This window comes from Vulpes lagopus, chromosome 1 (genome assembly GCF_018345385.1).
Source record: "Vulpes lagopus strain Blue_001 chromosome 1, ASM1834538v1, whole genome shotgun sequence".
NCBI classification, from domain to species: domain Eukaryota; kingdom Metazoa; phylum Chordata; class Mammalia; order Carnivora; family Canidae; genus Vulpes; species Vulpes lagopus.
This window is the reverse complement of record NC_054824.1, coordinates 114191061-114211435: the sequence shown is the minus strand read 5'-3', so window position 1 is coordinate 114211435 and position 20375 is coordinate 114191061. Positions and strand designations below refer to the sequence as shown.

Sequence of the window (20375 nt, the reverse complement as noted above, 5' to 3'; positions counted from 1 at the left end):
ATTCAAAGCCCTCTGGGGATGCTGGGTGGCTGTGAGTTCTTGCACGGCAGGTGAGTGGGCAAAACAAGTCTGTGCGCACTACAGAAGATGCTCATGATGCCAAACAGCCCTTGAAAAGGCATGCACACACTTTCCAGAGAAAAGCTGGAATACAAGACTGCATTTTTGCCTCCTCCTGAGACAAGACGCTATACAAAGAGGAAAAAAAAATCATCCCAAAGAATACAGAAAATATAAGACAACCAAAATGAAAGTGAGTGTCCAGGTTTGGAAACAAAGCAAAATGAGAGCGTAATCAGAAGCATAACCAAATACAGTCGCAAAGGAAGCTTACAATGAATGGGATAATGCTGTCGTCAAAAGTACAAATGGGCACACTTTATTTCCCCAGTATTTGGCATACACGAATTGTGCCTTTTAGGATAAAATGGCCTTAGTTCTGATTAGGGCACATGGCAAGTGAAATCAAATCTGACCCTCTGAATTTGGATAATGAAGGGTACAGGGCATGAGTGAAAAGGAAACATCAGCGAGACCATGCAAGCAAAGACTGCTTCTTTCTTGAGCCTTTAACTGGTGAATATGCCAAAATCCACAGTATGGAACCCCCAGATCTGAAACAAACCAGCACCCACAAAGCAATTTTCTGTCCCCTTGCTGAGCAGCCCTGCTGATGCCAGTGAGAGAAGAAGGAAGAGGAGGTGGCAGGGGAAGGACAGAGGGAAGTGCCCCATGCTACATGCCAGCCAAGGCCAAGCCTAGAGAATCAGCGTCGCCTCTTACCTGGGGTCAATCCTCTCCATCTTCCGGTGTGATCTCTGTCTCTTTATGGACCACTACTTTGGTCACTGACATGTCAGGGTGCTGCTCTTTGGCCTCTTTAATTGCCTGAGCCAGCGCCTATCCCCAGGAAATCACAGAAGGGCAAAGACAAAAAGGAGGTGGAACATGCATGATCAGTAGCAAGGTGGAGACTTATGAGCTAGATTTATATATGTAATTTACAAATGAGGTACAAGGACCGCAAAAGGAATTGTACATTGCATATTGAAAATTCAATTCAGAAAACTCTTCAGACGGCATGATGGACTAGAAGAACAACACTGGGAAGAGTAGGGCTGACCAGTGTATGTCTGTTCCTCTGCCAGGGTATTTACGGCCTCATGCACACTACCTGGTCATGGTCGATGTCCGCATCTCCTGTGATGACTATCCGCTTCTCAATTCTCGTCTCGGAGATGCCTCCTTTCACAGTCTGCAAGGGACAGACAAGTGTTACAAACTGACCCGCTTGGAGGAACAATCATCATTCAGTGGGGGAAATGGCAGAAAACGCTAGCAGAGCTTTAACTGACAGCATTCGTTAAGAAATGAATTCGTTGAAACACTTCTTTGGCGATTACTCAAAATCATTAATTCCAGAAGCGAAGCTAGAATGGAGTCCTTTGGGCGTGGCTGGCCCGTGTTTCTGGAACACCTACCACATGCTGAGGACTGGAATTCCGTGTTAGGCAAGCAAAGGCTATCAGGATGCATACTCCTAAACAGAAAGGAGCGTGTAGGAGCACACACCCCGTAAGCAGAGTGGGCCTGAAAGCTCCAAGGCGCCTATCTGGGCGTCCTGATATTCACCAAACTCTTTGTCTGTGCAGCCCAACTGGGATGGTCTCTTCCCAGTCCACTTACTTTGGTGATGTGGGTGGTGGTCGTGGTACTGGTGGTTTCAGACGTGATCGTCTGCGCGCTCATTAGCACGCCTGGTTCCAAATCTGCACCAGTGTCAACCTACGAAAGCAGGGAACAGACACTGCACTCAGATCCCTACGTCACTTAGGTCAGGGCATCACGATGATTCAGTTATCTCCCCCCATAGCCGTGTTGTCCAATCAGCACATGGGAGCCATGGCCTTGGGGACAGGCTCGCCCAAACACAGCCAGGGTTAATCATCTTTAAAAACTGGGCCTTGCAAAATAGGAGTAGTGTCTGCTCCAGCTGGTAGGCTTCCTCATCTATGGCTGGGGAAATAGGTCCCTGAGCCTCGTTCTACCTCTTGAGATATACGAAGACCAGTGTAAGTCACCTGATGCTTCGTCAGCAGTAATAAAGTGATAATTATTACCATTATCACTCTTGACAGACACAGTTTGGCTGCTGTGTCCTCTGAGTCTCATGAATTAAATGTCATGGGGTCAAACTTTAATGCAGTGAGCCACAGAGAGGGGCAAAGCAAAGTGCCAGGGCTTTGACCTTCATGCACAGTCTTACCTGTGACGATTCATACGTTATCGTTTTTGTTTCTGTGTGAACTACCGGCACTTCCTTGGTAGAAATTTCTAGCTTTACTCCTCCTGGTGAAACACTGCCAAAACTGAGGCTCTCTGTCTTCACAGTTGATGACTGTACCAATGGGAAGCAGGTAGAGTGGCTATTCAATAGTTTGCACAAAGACATGATTTTGGCTTTTTCCTCCCCTCTTGGTGGGTATGTATGAGTACAGGTTAGTATGTAGTAAATGGTTAGGTGTAACGTGGGAAGGGTTAGTTGAGGAATGTCTTTCAGAATTCCAGAGAGTTTTTCACATGGGATGTTCCAGGTAAAGGAAAGCATTTTGAAGGAAATGTTTAAAAAACTATTTTTATGTTGCCTTTCCTGTCTTGCCTAAACTAATAGATCAAAAATAATCAATTTGCCTTTTATTTAATAACTTCTTAGAAAGAAGGAACAGATTTTAAGACATTAGCCACCCCTCACTCCATATACTTTAGGAATCTCAGTAAAAGAGATAAAGAACGAAGTTCTGGCATTTGGTACCTGGGTGAGCATGGTTTTTGGGCCTTCTGGATAAGTATCCTGATCAAAAATAAATTTATCTAATTTTCTACTATCTTGGCTGGCCACGCATTCCCCAGGTTTACTGCCAATAATTACAGTGAAGGTAGAAACCATTTCCTGGAACCACACATAATTAATAATCATTAAATACATTTGCATGTGAACCCAAAGATGGAAACCAGCATGGAGGCCCTGTCGCCGTGCAAGAGGGGGAATAAGAGGAGAAACAAATTGCACTTGGAAAAGGTAGAAAATTAAACTTAGTTCCACCTTTACGCTTAACGAGATTTTGGGGAGTCATATGTCAGTTTTACGTTGGTGCTGAAAGTAACGTCAACTACTAGTTACCTCAAAATGAGGTTTCTGTTCCCGAGTTTCAGGAATGTGGATTGTTGTACTCTGCTCCTCCTCTGGCTCGTGGGAAGCAGTAGCTGTCTCTTCCTGTTCGAGGACAGCTTTATCGGCCACCTGCCCCTTCTCCTCCTTAGCCCCCTCCGGCAGAGCAGAGCCCTCCTTCCCTTTTAAGCCAGAAGCATCAGCAGATGCTGCCTGTGTCGCAGCATCCATGTCATCTCCAGCCACGTAAGAAGCATCCCCACTCGCATGCACATTCATCACATGTCTTTCCTCCACCAGCACGGTTTCCTGCACAACCTTCTCGGTGCTAAGTGGCTGGGGGCTCGGTGCTAAGTGGCTTGTTTCTGTATCCGTCTTGCTGGACTCCGTCTTGGTTTCTGTTTTCTGCATGGGAGAGGATTGGGGTGTCAGTGTGGCTTTCCATACACCAAAGGTCACAAAGCCAAAATAAAAACAAAAGCAGCCACTCACCAGGACACCTAAAGCCAGTGTCAAGTGCTTATAATCAGAAACGCTTACAGAAAATATAAATTAGTTTTCATTCCTCCCACCAGAATCTCGGAGGCACGTCCTCTGCCCCAACACACACACACACACACACACACACACACACACACACACACAAAGCCTGTGCTGCTGTGTCGGGATATCTGCAGATGAAACAGGATGCGGCATAAAACGCAAAGAAAACAAAACAAAATGAAAGCACTGTAGCATTTTCCCACTGATTCTGGCAGCTTTCTGAGACCTAATGGATGACATAAGATGCTTAAAAAATTAAATGCTATTAAGATTTTTCAACATGACTGCTTTTTGAATATCTGAAGTATGTCCTAGTGATGCAAATAAAGGCATATCACAGCTATGCCAAGCAGGCACGAAGGAAAACACCTGAAGATACCTCTCAGGTGTTTAAGGCCTTAAAGCCACTTGGATGCAAAACATGCATGCACACACACGTGCACACACACCAAAGAGGCATAAAGAAAGGCAAATAGGCAGAGTCAGGAACACCAAAGAGGGAGCAATTGGCCACCTGAACCCAGCTTTGAGAAGTAGAAGTAACCCCTCCTATGAATTCTGTTGGTTTCCTTGCAGACTCTAACAAACTGAAGATTTCAGAGCCATCCATGAGCTTTTCAGAAGACGACTGTTTAGTCTGGGTGAACAAAGAAACGGACAGTCAAACACAGAGACAGGAATAGACGGGTATAGTCACATTCACAGCTGCTTAGACAAAACTGTAGGGGAGGAAGGCGGGAGGAGGCAGGAGGGAATCTACCATACAGATTTTGGAAACAGAAAAGAATGGGAAATAAAATAGCAACTTGAGGTGACCATGAGCTCTGGTTTGGTAAAGCAGAGAGAGTTATTAGGATGTGGGTGGTGCCGGCATAAGCAGGTCATTTCCCCTTCATTGCAAGCCCCAGGCAGCACTACCACATCTCGGGATCGGGGAGCTGGAAATAAAACGGAAAGTGTTTTTAATGCTTACACTGGACTGCGCTATCCATCTAACCATGAAAAAAATGAAAAAGCTAGGGTTGGCGGCTCTCAACATAAAGCCAAATAGCGAGAGGAACAGAAAAGTTTAGGGTGGAAGGGCACTGCCTCTAAAAAAGGTCATGCTGGACTCTGACACGGTGGCCCAAACGAAAGGCACTGGTTACCACAACTCGGGACGTGGCCGACTCGGTAACGTAATGAGCAGTGGCCACGGTGACAGCCGGTTCCTGGGAGTATCTCCACTCGGACAGGCTCTTCCTCCTGGGACCAAAGAGCCCCACTTTCAAGACCTCGCCCTCCGCTGGCTCCATCCTGGCGAGACGCGTGCTGTCCAGGCCCGCGAGGGGCCCCGTGGCCCGGCCCGACCCTGAGGCTTTCTGCACATCTTCTTCCTCAGGGCTGGGCCGCCGGGACTCGGCTTCCCTGATGGGAGCCAGGGATTCGGAGAGTTTCCGTTTGGGGGTGTGGACCTCGGGTGCTCTTTTGGGCTTCTCATCAGGGGTGGCGTCCAGGACCTCGAAATCGGCCGTGGGTGGAAAGCCTTTCATGGGCTCCGCCAAGCCTCTCTCTGTTTTCTGGAAGGCTTCTGGACTGCAGGGCGGCACCCCCTTCTCCCCCTCCTTGGCTTTCCCAGTCATGGTAACGATCTTTCCCGATACGGTGTCGTAGGACTTTCCTAGAGTGTATATTTTCTGTTTGCTTTCTCCTTTCAACTGCATTTCCCGGGCCCAGTCATCGAAGCTCTGCATTTCAATGGCACCGGATCTTAACAGATCGGCGGGGATGTCACCGGTTCTACTGCTCACCGTCACGACCTTGTAAGTCACAATCTTTTTCGAATCACCATCAACTACCTCAGTGGGTACTTTGTCTACAATAACCCAATCCTCTGTGCCCTATATTTGAAATATAAAAGCTAAATTAGACATTCTGATGGTCTCATTTCTAAAATAAGAATCATCTAAGAAAACCAGGGCAAAAGCTACACTGTGATGTGAATGCACAGGGCTGGTGTTAATATCTAATAATTATGCTTGCAAATCTCTTCCTGTCTGTAATTTATAAACTCTGACATTCCACTTGGCATACAGTCTGCACGTGGAGTTGCCATTTCAGATTTCTTGAAACAGGACCCTACCTTGGTGGTAAAATTTTGCAAGAATATATTTGACCTTATGCTAAACTCTCTGATCATTTTAGATTTCAAGATTAAATGACGTGACTGAAGTTGTTGTACAAGTCATGTAGCTTGTATTGACACAAAAAGACGGTTCCTGGGTAACTGTAATACCACACTTCACTTCTTATCTGCTGTTTTCACAAAGAACTTGCCAGCATCCATCCCATTAAGTTTCTGTGAATAAATACCATTTTTCATGATTGTAAATCAGACTTCCTTAAATAGGATGATCAAATGCACTACAGCACTTACTATCCAATAAACAGTGAGTGTGCCTATACTCCAGGCCCTGCAGGGAAGTGCCTCCTACGGCTGGGGCATTGTTGGAGACTCTTAGAAATAGGTCATGGTGGTCTGTATCGTGTTCCAATCTTATTTATAAGTGAAGTTCATCGTCTGAGCAGTTTTTTTTGCCACTTTCCTTAGTCTTACTTCCAATATAGCAGAAGAAATCAAAGTTAAGAAAGTTCTATTTGAGAAGGCTAAAAGGCTGAGACCAGGCAGCGGACTAGTCTAACAGATCACGGAGGGAAGACAAATCAAAACCAGGGGCAGATGAGCACCTTGATTTACATTTTAAACTACAGTGTTTTTCTACTTTCATATTTATCTTGGTCTAAGCACTTGAATCTAGAAACTTGTGTGCCTTAAGAACAAACGTTAGAGAGCAGTCTACACGCTGGTGCTGGATTAAATGAAATGAATTGAAAAATAACCTCTAAGGTCGATGGGACAGTTTTCTGGAAAATGATTTGATGAGAGGTAACCACAGAGGCCGCAGAATCTCCTTCCTGCATTTTCTTTATCAGACTCGGCTAGTGGGAAAACCAATAAAAGTTCAGAACTTTCACAATCAGTCAAGGTCATCTAAATTAGTACCACTCTATAGAGAAAGCAGAGAGTAAAGAGTCCAATAATATTGTTAGAAAGCATAATCATCATGGTTCAATGACCATACACAGATATAATCACCAAGGAGCAAGAGCCATAAAGGAATGATGGCTAACTGGTAACTAAAATAGTAATAAAGCTCCCTCTTCCCCTCCCCAGAATCTAAGCAAAAATGAAATACCTACCTTATTTGGAAGCAAGATAAAATTACAAAAGAAAATGAAAACTAAAGACATTTTCATGACACTGAAATCTGAAGAGCGATTCCCTTCTGGGAAATTCCTTTATGTTTGTTTTTTACCTGAGACTCAAGGAATGGAGAGCTTCCTTGCTGCAAAAATATAACTTTTTCAGAAATTTCTCTTTCTTCATTGGTCTGTTTGAATAAAGGGGGTTGGGTTGGAGAGGAGGAAGCAGACAGTTTCCAGAAAAGGCAAGTTAGGAAGACAGTTCTTTTACTGTGTCTTACATATAATAGTCATTCATCTTTTTCTGAAGAAGTAAATTATTGTTTATGAATTTGAAAAATGGTCCGAAACTTTCTCAGTGTTTAATCATTTCCCAAAAGTAATAGATTATTTCCTGAAGCTCCAGTGTTTGACTCACACCTTTGCCACTTCCACCAACAGAAAACATGCAAGAGCAATAGAAAGAGCTCCCTGACATTAGCACAGTGTCTAGGCTAGTCATCTGCAAAACTGGAGAAGTGAGTAGTAAAAGAAGTTGTTAAGATAAAAAAAAATTAAGTGAGAAAAAGATCCTCACTCCTACATCTGACAAATAGTTGATTGCATTCCCTGCTGAAGCGCTGGCTTAATCCCGGGCAAGGAGATGCACAAGGGCCATTGCATCAGCTACTGGTTTGAGTAAACTCAGTTGGACCTTGGTTGATTCCTTTATTATTCCACAAGGTATATTCAAAATTTATAGGTTTATTTGAACTTTTATTAAGATGGCAAATAACTTTAAAAAGTCAATTTCAAAATATCTTAGTGAAAAATTAAGTGCTTCAAATCATGCTTTAACATGTACCATTAAGAAACGTTGAAGTAAATAAATATGACACATTAGCAACTAGCTTCTTCCTTTTATCTTTTTATTATTTCCTTTAGTATTAAATAGAAATAATTCAAGGGGCCATATACTAGCCACTAAGCTGATCCCTGTGCCGAGAGTATAGCTCCATAGAGTAATGACAGAAAGGGTTATTTCATCTAAAAAATCCTAATAGAAAGCTCAAAGTTAAAAAAAAAAAAGAAAGAAAGCTCAAAGTTTCTAGAACAGAGCTTTTAAAATAAGTTCTATTGTAAACAATGTAATTTACTGAGAGTTATTTACTATTCCTATGTGTGTACAAATCAATCAGGACGACCTCTAATAGTCTATCTATAAGAGTTTGTAAGGGGACATCTAGAATATTCCCCCTGAAGGTCTTACTGGCAAATTTTGATAACATCAATCTCCTATCCCCCTTTTTCAGTTAGGAACAAGAAAGATATTTCTGAAGGGTAAAAAAACAACAACCCTGTCCTGTCCCATTTTGGAGCAAGGTGTTGGAAAAGACAAAATGTACCATGTGGGATCATTAAATATGGATTTTTGTTTTGTTTTGTTTTACTCTCAAATGTGGCCTTTTTGTCACAGAGGAATAAGAAACAGGAAGGAAAGGTCAAAATTGTAGGTACTTTTCAGAATACCACTGGTAGGCCTCTAATTATAATCACTGAGCTAAAGAGATTATTCCTAGGATGAAAGTCTAAAAACAAAAACAAAAACAAAAACAAAAACAAAAAAAACCAAACCAATAATAGCAGGAAAACAGTGTTTTTTGTTTTTGTTTTTGTTTTTGTTTTTTTTTAGCATATCCTGTTATCTGACATCAACTAATTTCAAAATTGTCTTTGTGTATAATGAAAGTACCAACACTGTCTGTATTCTGAACTGTGTATGTCCAGTGCGAGAAAAGGGTCACATAAGGGATGGAGCTTAAAATCCTATAGTCAACCTCAGTGCAGTTAGTTTAGCTAAAGATAAGTGATGAGATGCTAATAACTAAAGAAAAGCTGATAATTGGTATGTTTGCTTTTGTTGCAGGTTAGAACAGAGTCAGCTGTATACCCCTAAACATTTTTAGTGACTTAAACATTCATTGTTATGTCATAATTAGGAAACAAGGCCCTTACTGACCTGCAAATGTACAGAGGTATTACTCTCTCTCAGAGGAGCAGGGATTTGTGCAGAGCCATGGCCCTTGTTTCTCCTTGGGCCAGGGGTTCTCAAGCTGCACTGTGCATTAGAATTACGTGGAGAGCTTTTAAATAACAGTACTCTGTGGGGCTGCAGATCAGACTAATTAAATCAGTCTCTGATTAATAGATCCCAGGCATCAGTATTTTTAAACTTCTGGTAGGTAATTTTAATATGCACCTAGAGTCGCACCCCAAGGCTTGGATGGAAAGTCACAGAAGTCAGATTCGGAGAAAGAAGATAACTCTCCCTATCCAGAAAGAGATGATCATGGTGAATGTTTTTTTTTCCCCCCTAATTCGAGGCTGAGGCAAGATCTGCCTATCAAGAGTAGAGCTGGACTAGAAAGCATACAAATGCACAAATAGAGTTGATTCCAGATATTCATGGTAATTATGTTCAATAGAATCACCATGAACATGAGTTTGTGAATAATGAACCATTGATTTTATGGGAAACATATGGTTAAGGCCTCTGTGAGCCTCTGGTCATGGTATTGTCATCAACTGTTCAATACATACCCTTGTTCTGTATGTGTTTTTGTTTAAAGACTCCTTATTTAATACATATTATTGATCCGTTAACATTGAACTCATGGCCAGCAGCACTATGACTTATTCCTGATGAGACTTCTCTAACATATCTTCCCAAAAAGCATATCACAGTGCTCTTGCGCTGAGCAACACTAGCTAGCACTTTGGCACTCTGTGTGGGGGTTATTTGAAACAGCAGAATCACCCATGGACACACAAAACCATAGCACTGAATAAGCACAAAAAGCACATGTGTTCATAGTACAGGGACTCAACAGGAAGGCAGAGCACTGCCTTGTTCATCCAAAGCTGGGAACGTGCATGGTTGAGACTTGGCTTGTTCATCCAAAGCTGGGAACGTGCATGGTTGAGACTCAAAGTTTTCACCACTCTGTGTCTGTCTGCGGACGACTGTGAAAGTGCCATTAATACTGAGTTTAGGGTTACAGTGAATTTCAGCGAGTAGATGAATGTGCACATATGGAATCTGTGATTGAAGAAGATCAGCTGTGCTAAGCTTATGTACTGTAAAACTACCACCTATGTTAAAAAAGAGGATGATACTGACACTGCACAAGTGCTAGTGGGTATTTCATTTTGGTTGGGACTTGGAAACTTTACCTATTCAAGTGACCAGGAGGGAATGTACTTCTAACATGGACTAATAAGCCTAGGTGGATCGTAAAAGGCTGTTGTGGGAAATATTTGTGGAGACATATGCGGAGCCCTTCACATACCACACATCTATCCTTCCTGTTTGGTGGGCCCTGCCCTGTATGTGGATTTGTCTATGCTCCAAAGTTAATGAGGAGATGCTTTGGGGCATCCTTGCAACTTATGTGCTATTAAATCACTATTTGAAAGTTGAAACCACTGGCAATAAAATTCACACTTTATAGTAAACATACATAGTATTTTTAGAATATAATCACCACTACTAGCCACTGTAGATTACTCAAGTAATCTGAATGAAACTGATGTGTATCAGTACAGGAATATTTTGGCAACAGTACTTTTCATTTATTCTGCATAAAAGGGCCCCTTTCAAAGTAATTCAAATGGATATACACCTTGTCACTTTTGATAGCTTTTAAGGGAAGTTTAGAAAATGATCAAAATGAGTCTAAGTAGATTTTTCTTTTCACTACAAGGACCTAAGCATTGCATGTAGACGACCACTTAACGGATTTTTCTCCCATAGAGGCTGAAGTTTTGATTTTCTTCTGTCTCAGCTTTCTGGACAACGATGTTACAATAAAGGGAACTTGATAAGAAAGAAGTTAATCAGTATAATGCTAGAAAGATCTGGTTATTAAAAAACTAGTTCTTTTGAAAGACAGATAAAGCAAGAGGATGTTGAATAGTTGACAGATGGGCACCACTGCCATTTGTGGGTCCCACAGTGGGAGCCCTGAAATAGTATCAGCTGAATCCTCACTGTCTGGCTGTACATTTCAAGAGAGCTTTTCAATATGGAACAGTCTTACTTGAAGAGACATTCCGGCCTCTACTTTATTAAAAATCAAAAACTGATTATAAATCGGTTAAAATAACCAGTTGCTTCTATTTTAAAAAATCAGTTAAAAATCAAAATCAAATCGAACGCTAGTTCTACCAGTAAAAAACACTGGTTTCTCAGAGTGAAACATATCCTGAAATTCTGTCAACTTCAGATCAGTGTTTAGTCAAACATTAGACAATCTCTCTACGCCTCATCTTGCAACTGATGAGAAACATTCGTGGGTTTTCAGGGCATTTCTGAATGCGGCAGAAAAAGCGTTTTCAGAAAAAGTGTCAGTTCATTAAGACAATATCTCCATTTCTCCCAGCTGTGAAATCTAGGTTTGCGGTTAGAATAAACCAATTTGCATGCACTGTAGTTTCCCTGGGCCTCCTTGTTCACTCCCAGCACCCTGTGATGTGTCTGCTCATCTCTCACCCGCCACATCATTTTACTCTGCAGCTTTGCTTTGGAGGCCTAAGTATATGAGTTCAGGTTATATGCAGACAGGCGGCAAAACTGTCTACTCAGAAGCTTGCCAACTGCGTTCCCCAGGGGCAGGCCCTGTAGAGGAGTGATGCTAGTGAACAGAAGATGATGGCAACCCAATGCCCGAATACCGACCTCTTCAGGTACAAGTGGTTCGATCATGGGCGCGTCCTCCTGCCTGGCGGCTAGTCGCACTGGGGAAGTAGAAAGCCTCTTTTCCCATTCATTCGTGATGGCAGTGTCTGTGGAGGTTTCTAAAAAGGTTCTTTTCAGCTCACTAATATTGGTTTGGTGTTTCATCAGGTCATCTTGAGTTTTATCTAGCTCCTATATTCAGAACATAAAGAATCCAACAGTCAATGTTTTACATTTGCCTTCCTATCTGCGTTTTTTTTTTTTTTTTTTTTTCCTAAAGTAATGTCAATCTCATTAGTACTCAAAATAAAAGGAATCTGATCAGGGCTCATGACACTACTACAAGCACTTTGGTGAAAATGTGATATTTCTAAGGAAGAGAGAAGAAAAAAAAATCTAGTTCACACAAGCAGAAAAATCAAAAGAGTTTTTAAAGGCAAACTATAAATATAGAGTGTAACTCACATGAAACAAGAAATTAAAACAAATACACACAGGAAAAAGGATCTATATCTAGGAGAAGGAAGGAATCAGAAAGGAATCAAAGTAGGCTAAGAAGGTATCCCCACTTATTCACAGGTGAGAGCACACAGTTCATGCACCATCATATGAGCCCACAGGTATGCCACTAACAGAAATGCCAACACACACAAACATGCACTGGTATATACCAATACCAACCTCTAACATAAGATTACTATGTTTGACATACACATTTTCACCCTTTATTCGCTTAATCAGACTATTCTGAAAAAAGTGGAGAAGAAAGGGAAAGGTAAGGGACACAGTAGTCACGGGAACAAATGCCATCCTCCACACTGCACCGACAACACGGGTAACCGCCTACGGGGCATGCTGGAAGGCTGGGACACCGTAGACGAACAATGACTTATCACACACTGGTTTTGGTTTTTGTTTTAATTTTCTACCTGTGCCTTGAGCTCTGCATCTTCCTCCTGGTCCGACTGCCAGCATCAAGAAAGAGTGGGAAATAAAGTCTTACCATGTAATTGACTCTATGATCGAAGAACTATGCTCTATAGAAACTTGCACTAGTTTGCTCTTGTTTGAATATGGATGTCATTTCTTTCCTATGTGCAAGCCACCACATTCTCACACATAAATTACGATGCTTATGAAGAAGACAGGGGTAAAAGATTCCCTGCTCGGTGAGTCTCTGACACTTTAACCTGGAGTTAAGTGCCGATGAGCACACACACATACGTGGGAGGGGACAGCCAGCACTTGGCAGGCTGGCCTTAATGAACACTAGAAATGGTTCAGGAAGTGTGGGGAGCCACACCCAAACTACAATCCACAAGAGTGGTTATGCTTACCCAATAATGAGAGCTCCCTTAGGATCTGTAAGTCTTTATAACCCTATGAAGTTATAGCTATTATCCCCAATTTATAGGTCAGAGAACCGAGGCTCAAAGAATTTAACATAGAGGGTCCCACATTTAAGAATTTCTTGGAACCTTGAATTAGAACCTATAGACTTAGAAATAAATTTGGGAAGGGAGGAGGTTGATATAAGTTAAGAAAGTTAAAAAAAAAAAAAGGATCAACTACCATCAACATTATCAGCATTTCTTTAAAATGTAGACAGGATCACTGTTGAGTTTTTAAAAAATACAACAGATTTATCTAAAAGCCACTTCATTATCTTTATTTTTTTCTAATTTCAAGGATCTGTTTAGCCCTTGGACTGGTATCTGAGTACCAGCAACTAGGTAACTAGGCCAAGCCTCATTTGCAGGCAGTAGTAAAGCTGCATGTCTTGCCAGGGGTACTCGGACCCAGGTCCACAGAGGAGGATCACAGTGTAATTACATGTGAGAAGAGAGAGACACCTGAGCAGGTGGCCTGCAACCAATTAGTCTTTCTTGGCCCCAGCACATTTCACCTGGCACTACTATGGTCCTGGCTCCCGAGAGGAGAGAAGGGCAAGTATTTAAAAAGTGTGAGAGTGCACAGGTAACTCTAACTCTGGCAACACTACTAATTCTTAAGTGTGTGGTGCGCTCACAGCTCTTTTATTTTTAAGCTTCAAATTACCTATGTTGCATGTACACGTTTGCATGCTTCAAACATTATATATCATACTTTAAAACTGGTATAGAAATTTAGAGTATTATTAAAATATTCTGCATTTACAGCACACATTAAGATTCTGATGAAGCTTACTGAATTAACGTGTAGCTACATGTAACTATTAATTGTTATAAAATCAAGATGTAATTTTGTTATAATTTGGCACAGAAAATTATTAACTTGTAATAAATTTATATGTAATTGCTTAAAAGAATCTGGAAAGTTGTTTTACAATATTATTTTTTAGAATTTCTTTTTAAGTACTTTCTATGCCCAATGCAAGGCTTGAACTCACAACCCCAAGATCAGGAGTCAGAGTGGCATGTTCTACTGACTGAGCCAGCCAGGTGCCCCTACAATATTATTATGATTAATATATATTTTTCAATGAAAAATTGTGATTTCCAGACTTTGAATTGTACTCTGGTATTTCCCAAGGATGAAATTCAATAAAATTCCATTTTAAAAAGTATTTATGGAGATATTTTCAATTAAGTATTATACAGATACTATTTACATTTTTAGTTCTGAATGTCTTACTAGAAGACTGTTCTAACTGGATGATGTAAAAAACAACTTAGAGTAAATACTACCACAAAGTAAAAAACAAATTCTGTGAGGACTTTAGGAATGTCTTGACTTCCATCACCATCGATACTGTTTTTACCGAAATTTTAGCTAACGGTAGAGAATATTTGAAAAACAACATAGGCGCACACATGTTTATTTATCCTTATAAAGGATAAATGATAGCATAGTATTTTTCCTATCACTGTTCAATGTGATAACATTTTTTTAAAAATAGAGTACTAAGAGTAATTTGCTAATTTTTTCTTCCTTAGAGAATTCATTTCTTTTGAGTGACCTAGGTTATGTTCATCAAGTCTACAAATAGGAGTTAAAAGATGTATTATTATTTTAATTATTATTTGGGATCTAAAATATATCTAGTAAATAAGCTAATTAAATTGTGACCCTCCTCTTCACTTATCACGGCTATTATACATAAACAGCTTCTCATTTGGGAAAGGGGAATATGTACATATTTTTAAGTATTATTGGTTTAGCCAAAGGTTCTCAAGATGTGATCCTAAAATGGGCAGAGTCAACATCCCTGGGAACTTGCTAGAAATGCAAATTCTGGAGTCCCATCCCAGACCTTATTTTGCAGGAGAAATAGGAGGAAGGGACTCTGCAGAGGATTCTGAGGCACGCCAGAATTTGAGAACCCCTGGCCTAGGCAATAGAATATATTTCTTGCCTCCTTTCAGAGTTAGAATTGATCTCTACTCTATCAAAGCTAATCTTCAAAGGCTTCAAACATTATATGCATACAATGCAGAGCCATGCTCACGAGGTGCTTGCGCTGGGCTGGCGACTAGCCGCCCGCAGTGATGGTACCAACCTCAGTAGCAGTGGTTTCCCCGTCGGCCGCGGTGTCCGTGCGCTCACTGTCGGTCTATTGATCACAGGAGTGACCAGGGTCCAGGAGGAAGGCAGGAATAGAAAACAAACCCATTCGGTCAAATAGGGCATGGCACAGGTCAAACAGCTCACTCTCTTTGTGATCTGTATCCTACTACCTTCCCACATGAATGCCAGGTTCAAGCAAAAGCAAAAGAAAGGCCAGAGCTAGGTTTCATCAGCAGAGCCACTCGGAGGAAGACCAGAGGCATGCAGCCTGCGGGAACCGCAAGAACTGCATTAGCCAAGCTGACTTGTCTGATTTCACGTCTCAGGAAAACCAAATTGTCATTCTTTCCCCCCACTTTTAACTAAAACCCCGAGAATGGTCTCTTAAAAATGTTTAATGCAAATAAAATTGATGTTTATATCTGTTTTTCTAATAAGTCACATTTGAAAGGTAAATTTAAATAAATTAAATTTAAATTAAAATGTAAATTTAAATAAACAGCTACTATAACAGTCACTGGACTTTCAGCCCCTCATTTATATCATGTTGATAATTTACACTCATGTATGACCATCAGGCTGTCTGCATTACCTACTGATTATAAAAAGCACATGCCAGTGACTCACAGGCATATGTTTTACATGTGAAAAATATAACTCAGTTTTCAAGTAGCAATGTTAACTAGATTTGTTATAGACTAACTGTTGTATTTATTTTGCCCCACCCTCCAATATAAAGAAGTTTATAAAGGAAGTATTTAAACATCTCTTTCCAAAACAACCAAATGAAGCAAATTATAATAATAAAAAAATAGAGAAAGAGAGACATCTACTTGTAAACAAATAAAACAAAGCACAGCATTTGACAGAGCCTAAGTTTTTAAGGGAGAATTATAATAGTAATTTCAGGACTGGTTTTTAAGCTGTTTCATTGAGGTTTATGGTTTAAAACAAACTATTTTCTTTGGAGTACAACAGAACCATTGCCATTGAAAGTGGGACATTTGAATGCCATAATGTAATATTAACTGACTTTCCCTTCACAAATGTCAACTAATCATTACTAAAATTCCCTTGAGCAAAGGCACACGATAGGTATTTTGAAAACAAAAACGGGGGGCTGTAAGCATGTGAACCTGCCTCTTCAAATAATCTTTCAATCCTAACAACAAGGAATGTCAAGAAGGACAACTGGGACAGTGAGGTTCATATCAACCTAACTCTGGCTGGGCTGATTTCTTGGTGCTATTCCAAATTTCCATTTTATATATTCCTAAAAGAGAATACATTAAAATTCACATTTGGCATGTGTGCCTGAGGTGGCCAGCTATTTTCAATGGTTTGGTAAAGAATGTGTCCTGACACATTTTCATGACCTGACAGCCTTGGCAATACACCTGGTTGGGGGGAGGGGTGACTATTTCATTTTCTTATGAGGGTGTTAGCATGGCTTTCCCAACTAGTAGCCTAGGGAAAGGCCAATTTGACATAGGGGGAGAGAGACAAGTTATTGTTAAGGTATATGATAACCCAAAGAAACCTTATGCTTTCAAGAATAAATAGGAATGATCAGTGCTTGGCATACTAACTAGTTTTGTGAAAAACTTCCAAGGTGCTTGAAAGCATTTCTCCTCTTACATAATCACCCGTATGGTTTTAAAAACTATTAAAGCATTCTGGCTTTAGATCACAGTCGTGGTTGAGAGTGAGAGCTCTGATCTCAGACTAACATGAGCTCAAATCCTTGCTACTGAAGTTTCTGACACACTGGGCATGTTTCATGCTTTAATCCTCATTTCCTTTCAGTAAAATGGAGAAAAAGCAACAGCCCTAACGGTATCAGGTAATGGGACACTAAGTGCTTTCTATAAGGCCTGATGCATGCATGCAGACCTGAAAGTGCCTATAACTGTAATATGTTACATTAATATATATTAGTATCACATTATAATATTACATAATTATTTTTTTGCTACATGAAAAAATAGCTTAGGCCATATCTTAACTCCCTTAAATTCTTACTGAGCATGTAGTCATTTAACAAATATAGTGCATGATCAATAAATCGTTGATAAATGAAGAAAGGATGAATAAAGTAGCTTTTATAGCAACTGTTCTTTATATACTACAAGTAAACAAAACTATGAAACGTCTAACATGTCACAGACTATCATATGAGTCTATATTTTCACAACTTAAAATGTTAAAAATTGGTTGATTCATTTTTTTTCCCTCTAAATTCGAATCTTTTTTGTATCACAAAAAATTTCCTTACGAGCTGACACACAAATACATTCTATGGTATGGGGAGCTAAATTCAGCTTATGTTTCTTGATAAATGATTTAACATTCTGTGCCCCTTGTGTGACCATTCTTGAAGGTACAAAGGAAAAAAAAAAGAGTGGTCAACAGCTTTCTAGTTTGAAGTGATTATGTCTTTCTACGTTGGGTTTCACTCTTGAGAAAGGCTGGAGCTAATTAAGCTACTCCAACACGTGAGAAATGTAAACATTGATAAAATATTTGAAAAGAATTACATTCATTAGTGGTTTTGCAAAATGAACGTGACAGAGCTGAACCGTATGTTACACGAAGTCACTCGTGTAGCTGCCAAAGTGCTTGAGGCCCAGAGAATAAAACAGGCCATGTAAACAAATGGCTTTTTTTTTTTTTTTTTAATGGAATGACCTACATAGGAGTGCTCCAGCTTGGCCTGAACTAGAGAGCATAGCTCTTAACACTTGGGTTAAGAGACGACATAGAACAGATGGCCACACGTGAAGTCTTGTGTCGGGAGAGCTGTCGTAGGCGCTCCAGGCTGGAGAGCAGGGCTAAGACCCCAGAGGCCCAAGCTGGCTCAGAGGTTTGCAGTAACAGCGAGAGTGATCTGCTGGGAGGCTCCAGTCACGTGTCACTGGCTTGCATCGGGGAACTGCTGTGATTTGTTTTGCTGATGTAATGCAGACATGCCCAAGTTTAACATTAATTTTCATGCATTGATTACAACAAGATGTATACCCTGGATTAGGCACAAGATCTGTGTGGTTTGCTATAGAAAAGTTCCATTATTTTAGAATTCAGAAAAGCATAGAATGGCAATCTTTTTGCTTTATGTTAGCTGGACAACTCCACTGCTAAAGGGAAAATAGGTGTCCAGGCTGGAAACCAGCTAGTATTACAGTCTCTGTCGATAATCTTGTGTTCTTAATGTTGTATGTTCTAGTCCTATGTTATTTGGCAATATTGCCACTGTGAGAAATAGTGATATTGAAGTCTAGGAGTCATTCTCTCAAAATACTTAACGTGTATGAAAATATTTTTACATCAAATACACATATATGTATATATAGCTGGAGCTAAGTCATACGACCCAGGAACCTTGATTTGAAAGGGCTCTTATGCAATATCAAATGGAAAAGGGCAAACTTTTATTTAAAACATCTAGGAGACCATTCCCATTTTTGTCCTGCTACTGAGAAATGGTCATAATATCACTAAATATAGATACTTACACACCCTCACAATTCTATATACTCACAGGTGCAGCTCAAATTATGAGTTCTGGCTGAGCTGAAAATTGAATAGACTTTTTCTTTCTTTCTTTCTTTTTCTTTTTCGCATTGCTTTGACTTTGTGACTTTTTTTTTTCTAAATGTTGGGATTACTGGGCCTGTCTCCTGCCACAAAACATCTTGCTTTGTGAGAACAGAAGAGCTGGAAGGGCCTAGGGAGGGTGTGGGCAGGAGAGGGGGCGACAGCCAGGCCCTCTGTTGGCAGCTTCTGTTCTCTTCCCCTGCACTCTGAAGGGAACTGCCAGGCTGTTCACAGAGCTGTGGAGTGATGGGAGGGCAGGGCCGTTAGGAGGAAAAGCTACTGGCTACCATGTCAACTCACTCACTGGCTCAGATGAGGGACAGGAGACGGACAGGTAGCAAGCATGTCTTTCTCAGACACAAGCTGAAGGCCCATCCCTTCTCCACTGGGCGCATGCCTGGCTGAGAGCCATAGGGGCCTGTCTGCCTTCCCTGACCTTCCCAGATTGTCCATGTGTGCGTGCGTGCGTGCGTGCATGCATGCGTGCATGCGTGTGTGTGTGTGTGTGTGTGTGTGTTTTCTGGCTCAGGCTGGAGTTGAAAGAATCACTGCCATCCAGTATATGTGTTGGCACAGTTAGGACTGATGGACTTCCAGCCTACTTTTACAGCATGCAGACATCTTCAAGGAGTCTTCTCTCAATTGTGTGGGAAAACTGCAGCTACTTCTGGTCTTCTTTGTGGCTCTTCTGACAACTAAAGTCACACAGGCCTTTTAAACTACTCGAGCATTTTTTCTGACCCAACACACCGTTGGGATCTGGCTCACCTTTGTGAGTAACAGAGACAATCTCGCCATGACAACAGAAGAGCACAGTGGGGACATTTTGGAATTTCTGAGGAGGACAGGTGTTTATAGTTGGGGAAAGCTACCCAAATGATGACGACATACCTCCTACAGATGTTCATTCCCACCTCGCCTTGAGGATCAGTTACCTACTGGTATCACCACCATGTACCGTTATGCCAGGATGCCTTTTGGGAACACCCCATAAATCTGGGTCAAACTTTTTTCTCAGTCTTATGTGTCCCTTCCTTTATGAAACAATAACTGACCAGAACCATTTAACCTAACCCCAATTTTAACATAGCTAATGGGTTATTTAAAACTGACTTCTGAGTCGGTCATTTATCACTTGTAGAATCTGTGGGTAGCAGAAGGATTCTGGGCTGGGCGCAGACTGCTCCATCCACATGGTGTTGTGCCTAACCCTGGGGCCGGGTTGTACTCCCCGACACACAAAAACCTCTCACATGTCGGCACAGACAATAAATGAGGCTCTGAAAGTAGGACCACTATTGCAGTAGGCACCTAACAACTGTTTCGGACCGAAGCCCCGACCACGACAGGGAAGTGTGTTCTATGCCGAGGTACACACCTCTTCCTCTGAACTGTCACTCGGGTCATTGTCTAGTGAGGCACTCAAGGAGGCCGCCTTGGGCTCCAGGTAGCAGAGGCACATAGCCAGAGGGAAGGAGAGAGTGAGGGCATATGGCACTGAGAAGGAGGCGGAGAGCAGAAAGAAAAAGATGAAGAGGAAACAGGGCACAAGGGAGGGTGAGCGAATCGGGAGATAATGCTGCAGGCTCTGGGGGAGGAGGT

The 20375-nt window shown here is 41.3% G+C and overlaps 1 protein-coding gene across 22 annotated transcripts in view; it reads right to left on the bottom strand.

The window, feature by feature from the left end:
* Window positions 1–20375, bottom strand: part of EPB41L3 (erythrocyte membrane protein band 4.1 like 3) — a 206301-nt gene that overhangs the window by 1531 nt on the left and 184395 nt on the right. For 4 of the 22 annotated variants that reach the window (XM_041751335.1, XM_041751323.1, XM_041751343.1 and 1 more), the window contains 12 exons: window positions 15172–15225; window positions 12602–12637; window positions 12354–12419; window positions 11673–11864; window positions 6593–6691; window positions 4861–5592; window positions 4227–4349; window positions 3182–3574; window positions 2267–2398; window positions 1687–1785; window positions 1175–1255; window positions 784–900 (listed from right to left, as the gene is read on the bottom strand). In XM_041751335.1, coding sequence (XP_041607269.1) covers window positions 790–900; window positions 1175–1255; window positions 1687–1785; window positions 2267–2398; window positions 3182–3574; window positions 4227–4349; window positions 4861–5592; window positions 6593–6691; window positions 11673–11864; window positions 12354–12419; window positions 12602–12637; window positions 15172–15225 — 2118 coding nt within the window. In that variant the 3' untranslated portion in view covers window positions 784–789. The remainder of the gene's footprint in view (window positions 1–783; window positions 901–1174; window positions 1256–1686; window positions 1786–2266; window positions 2399–3181; window positions 3575–4226; window positions 4350–4860; window positions 5593–6592; window positions 6692–11672; window positions 11865–12353; window positions 12420–12601; window positions 12638–15171; window positions 15226–20375) is intronic. The other 18 variants (XM_041751329.1, XM_041751364.1, XM_041751398.1 and 15 more) reach the window with 13 other exon arrangements.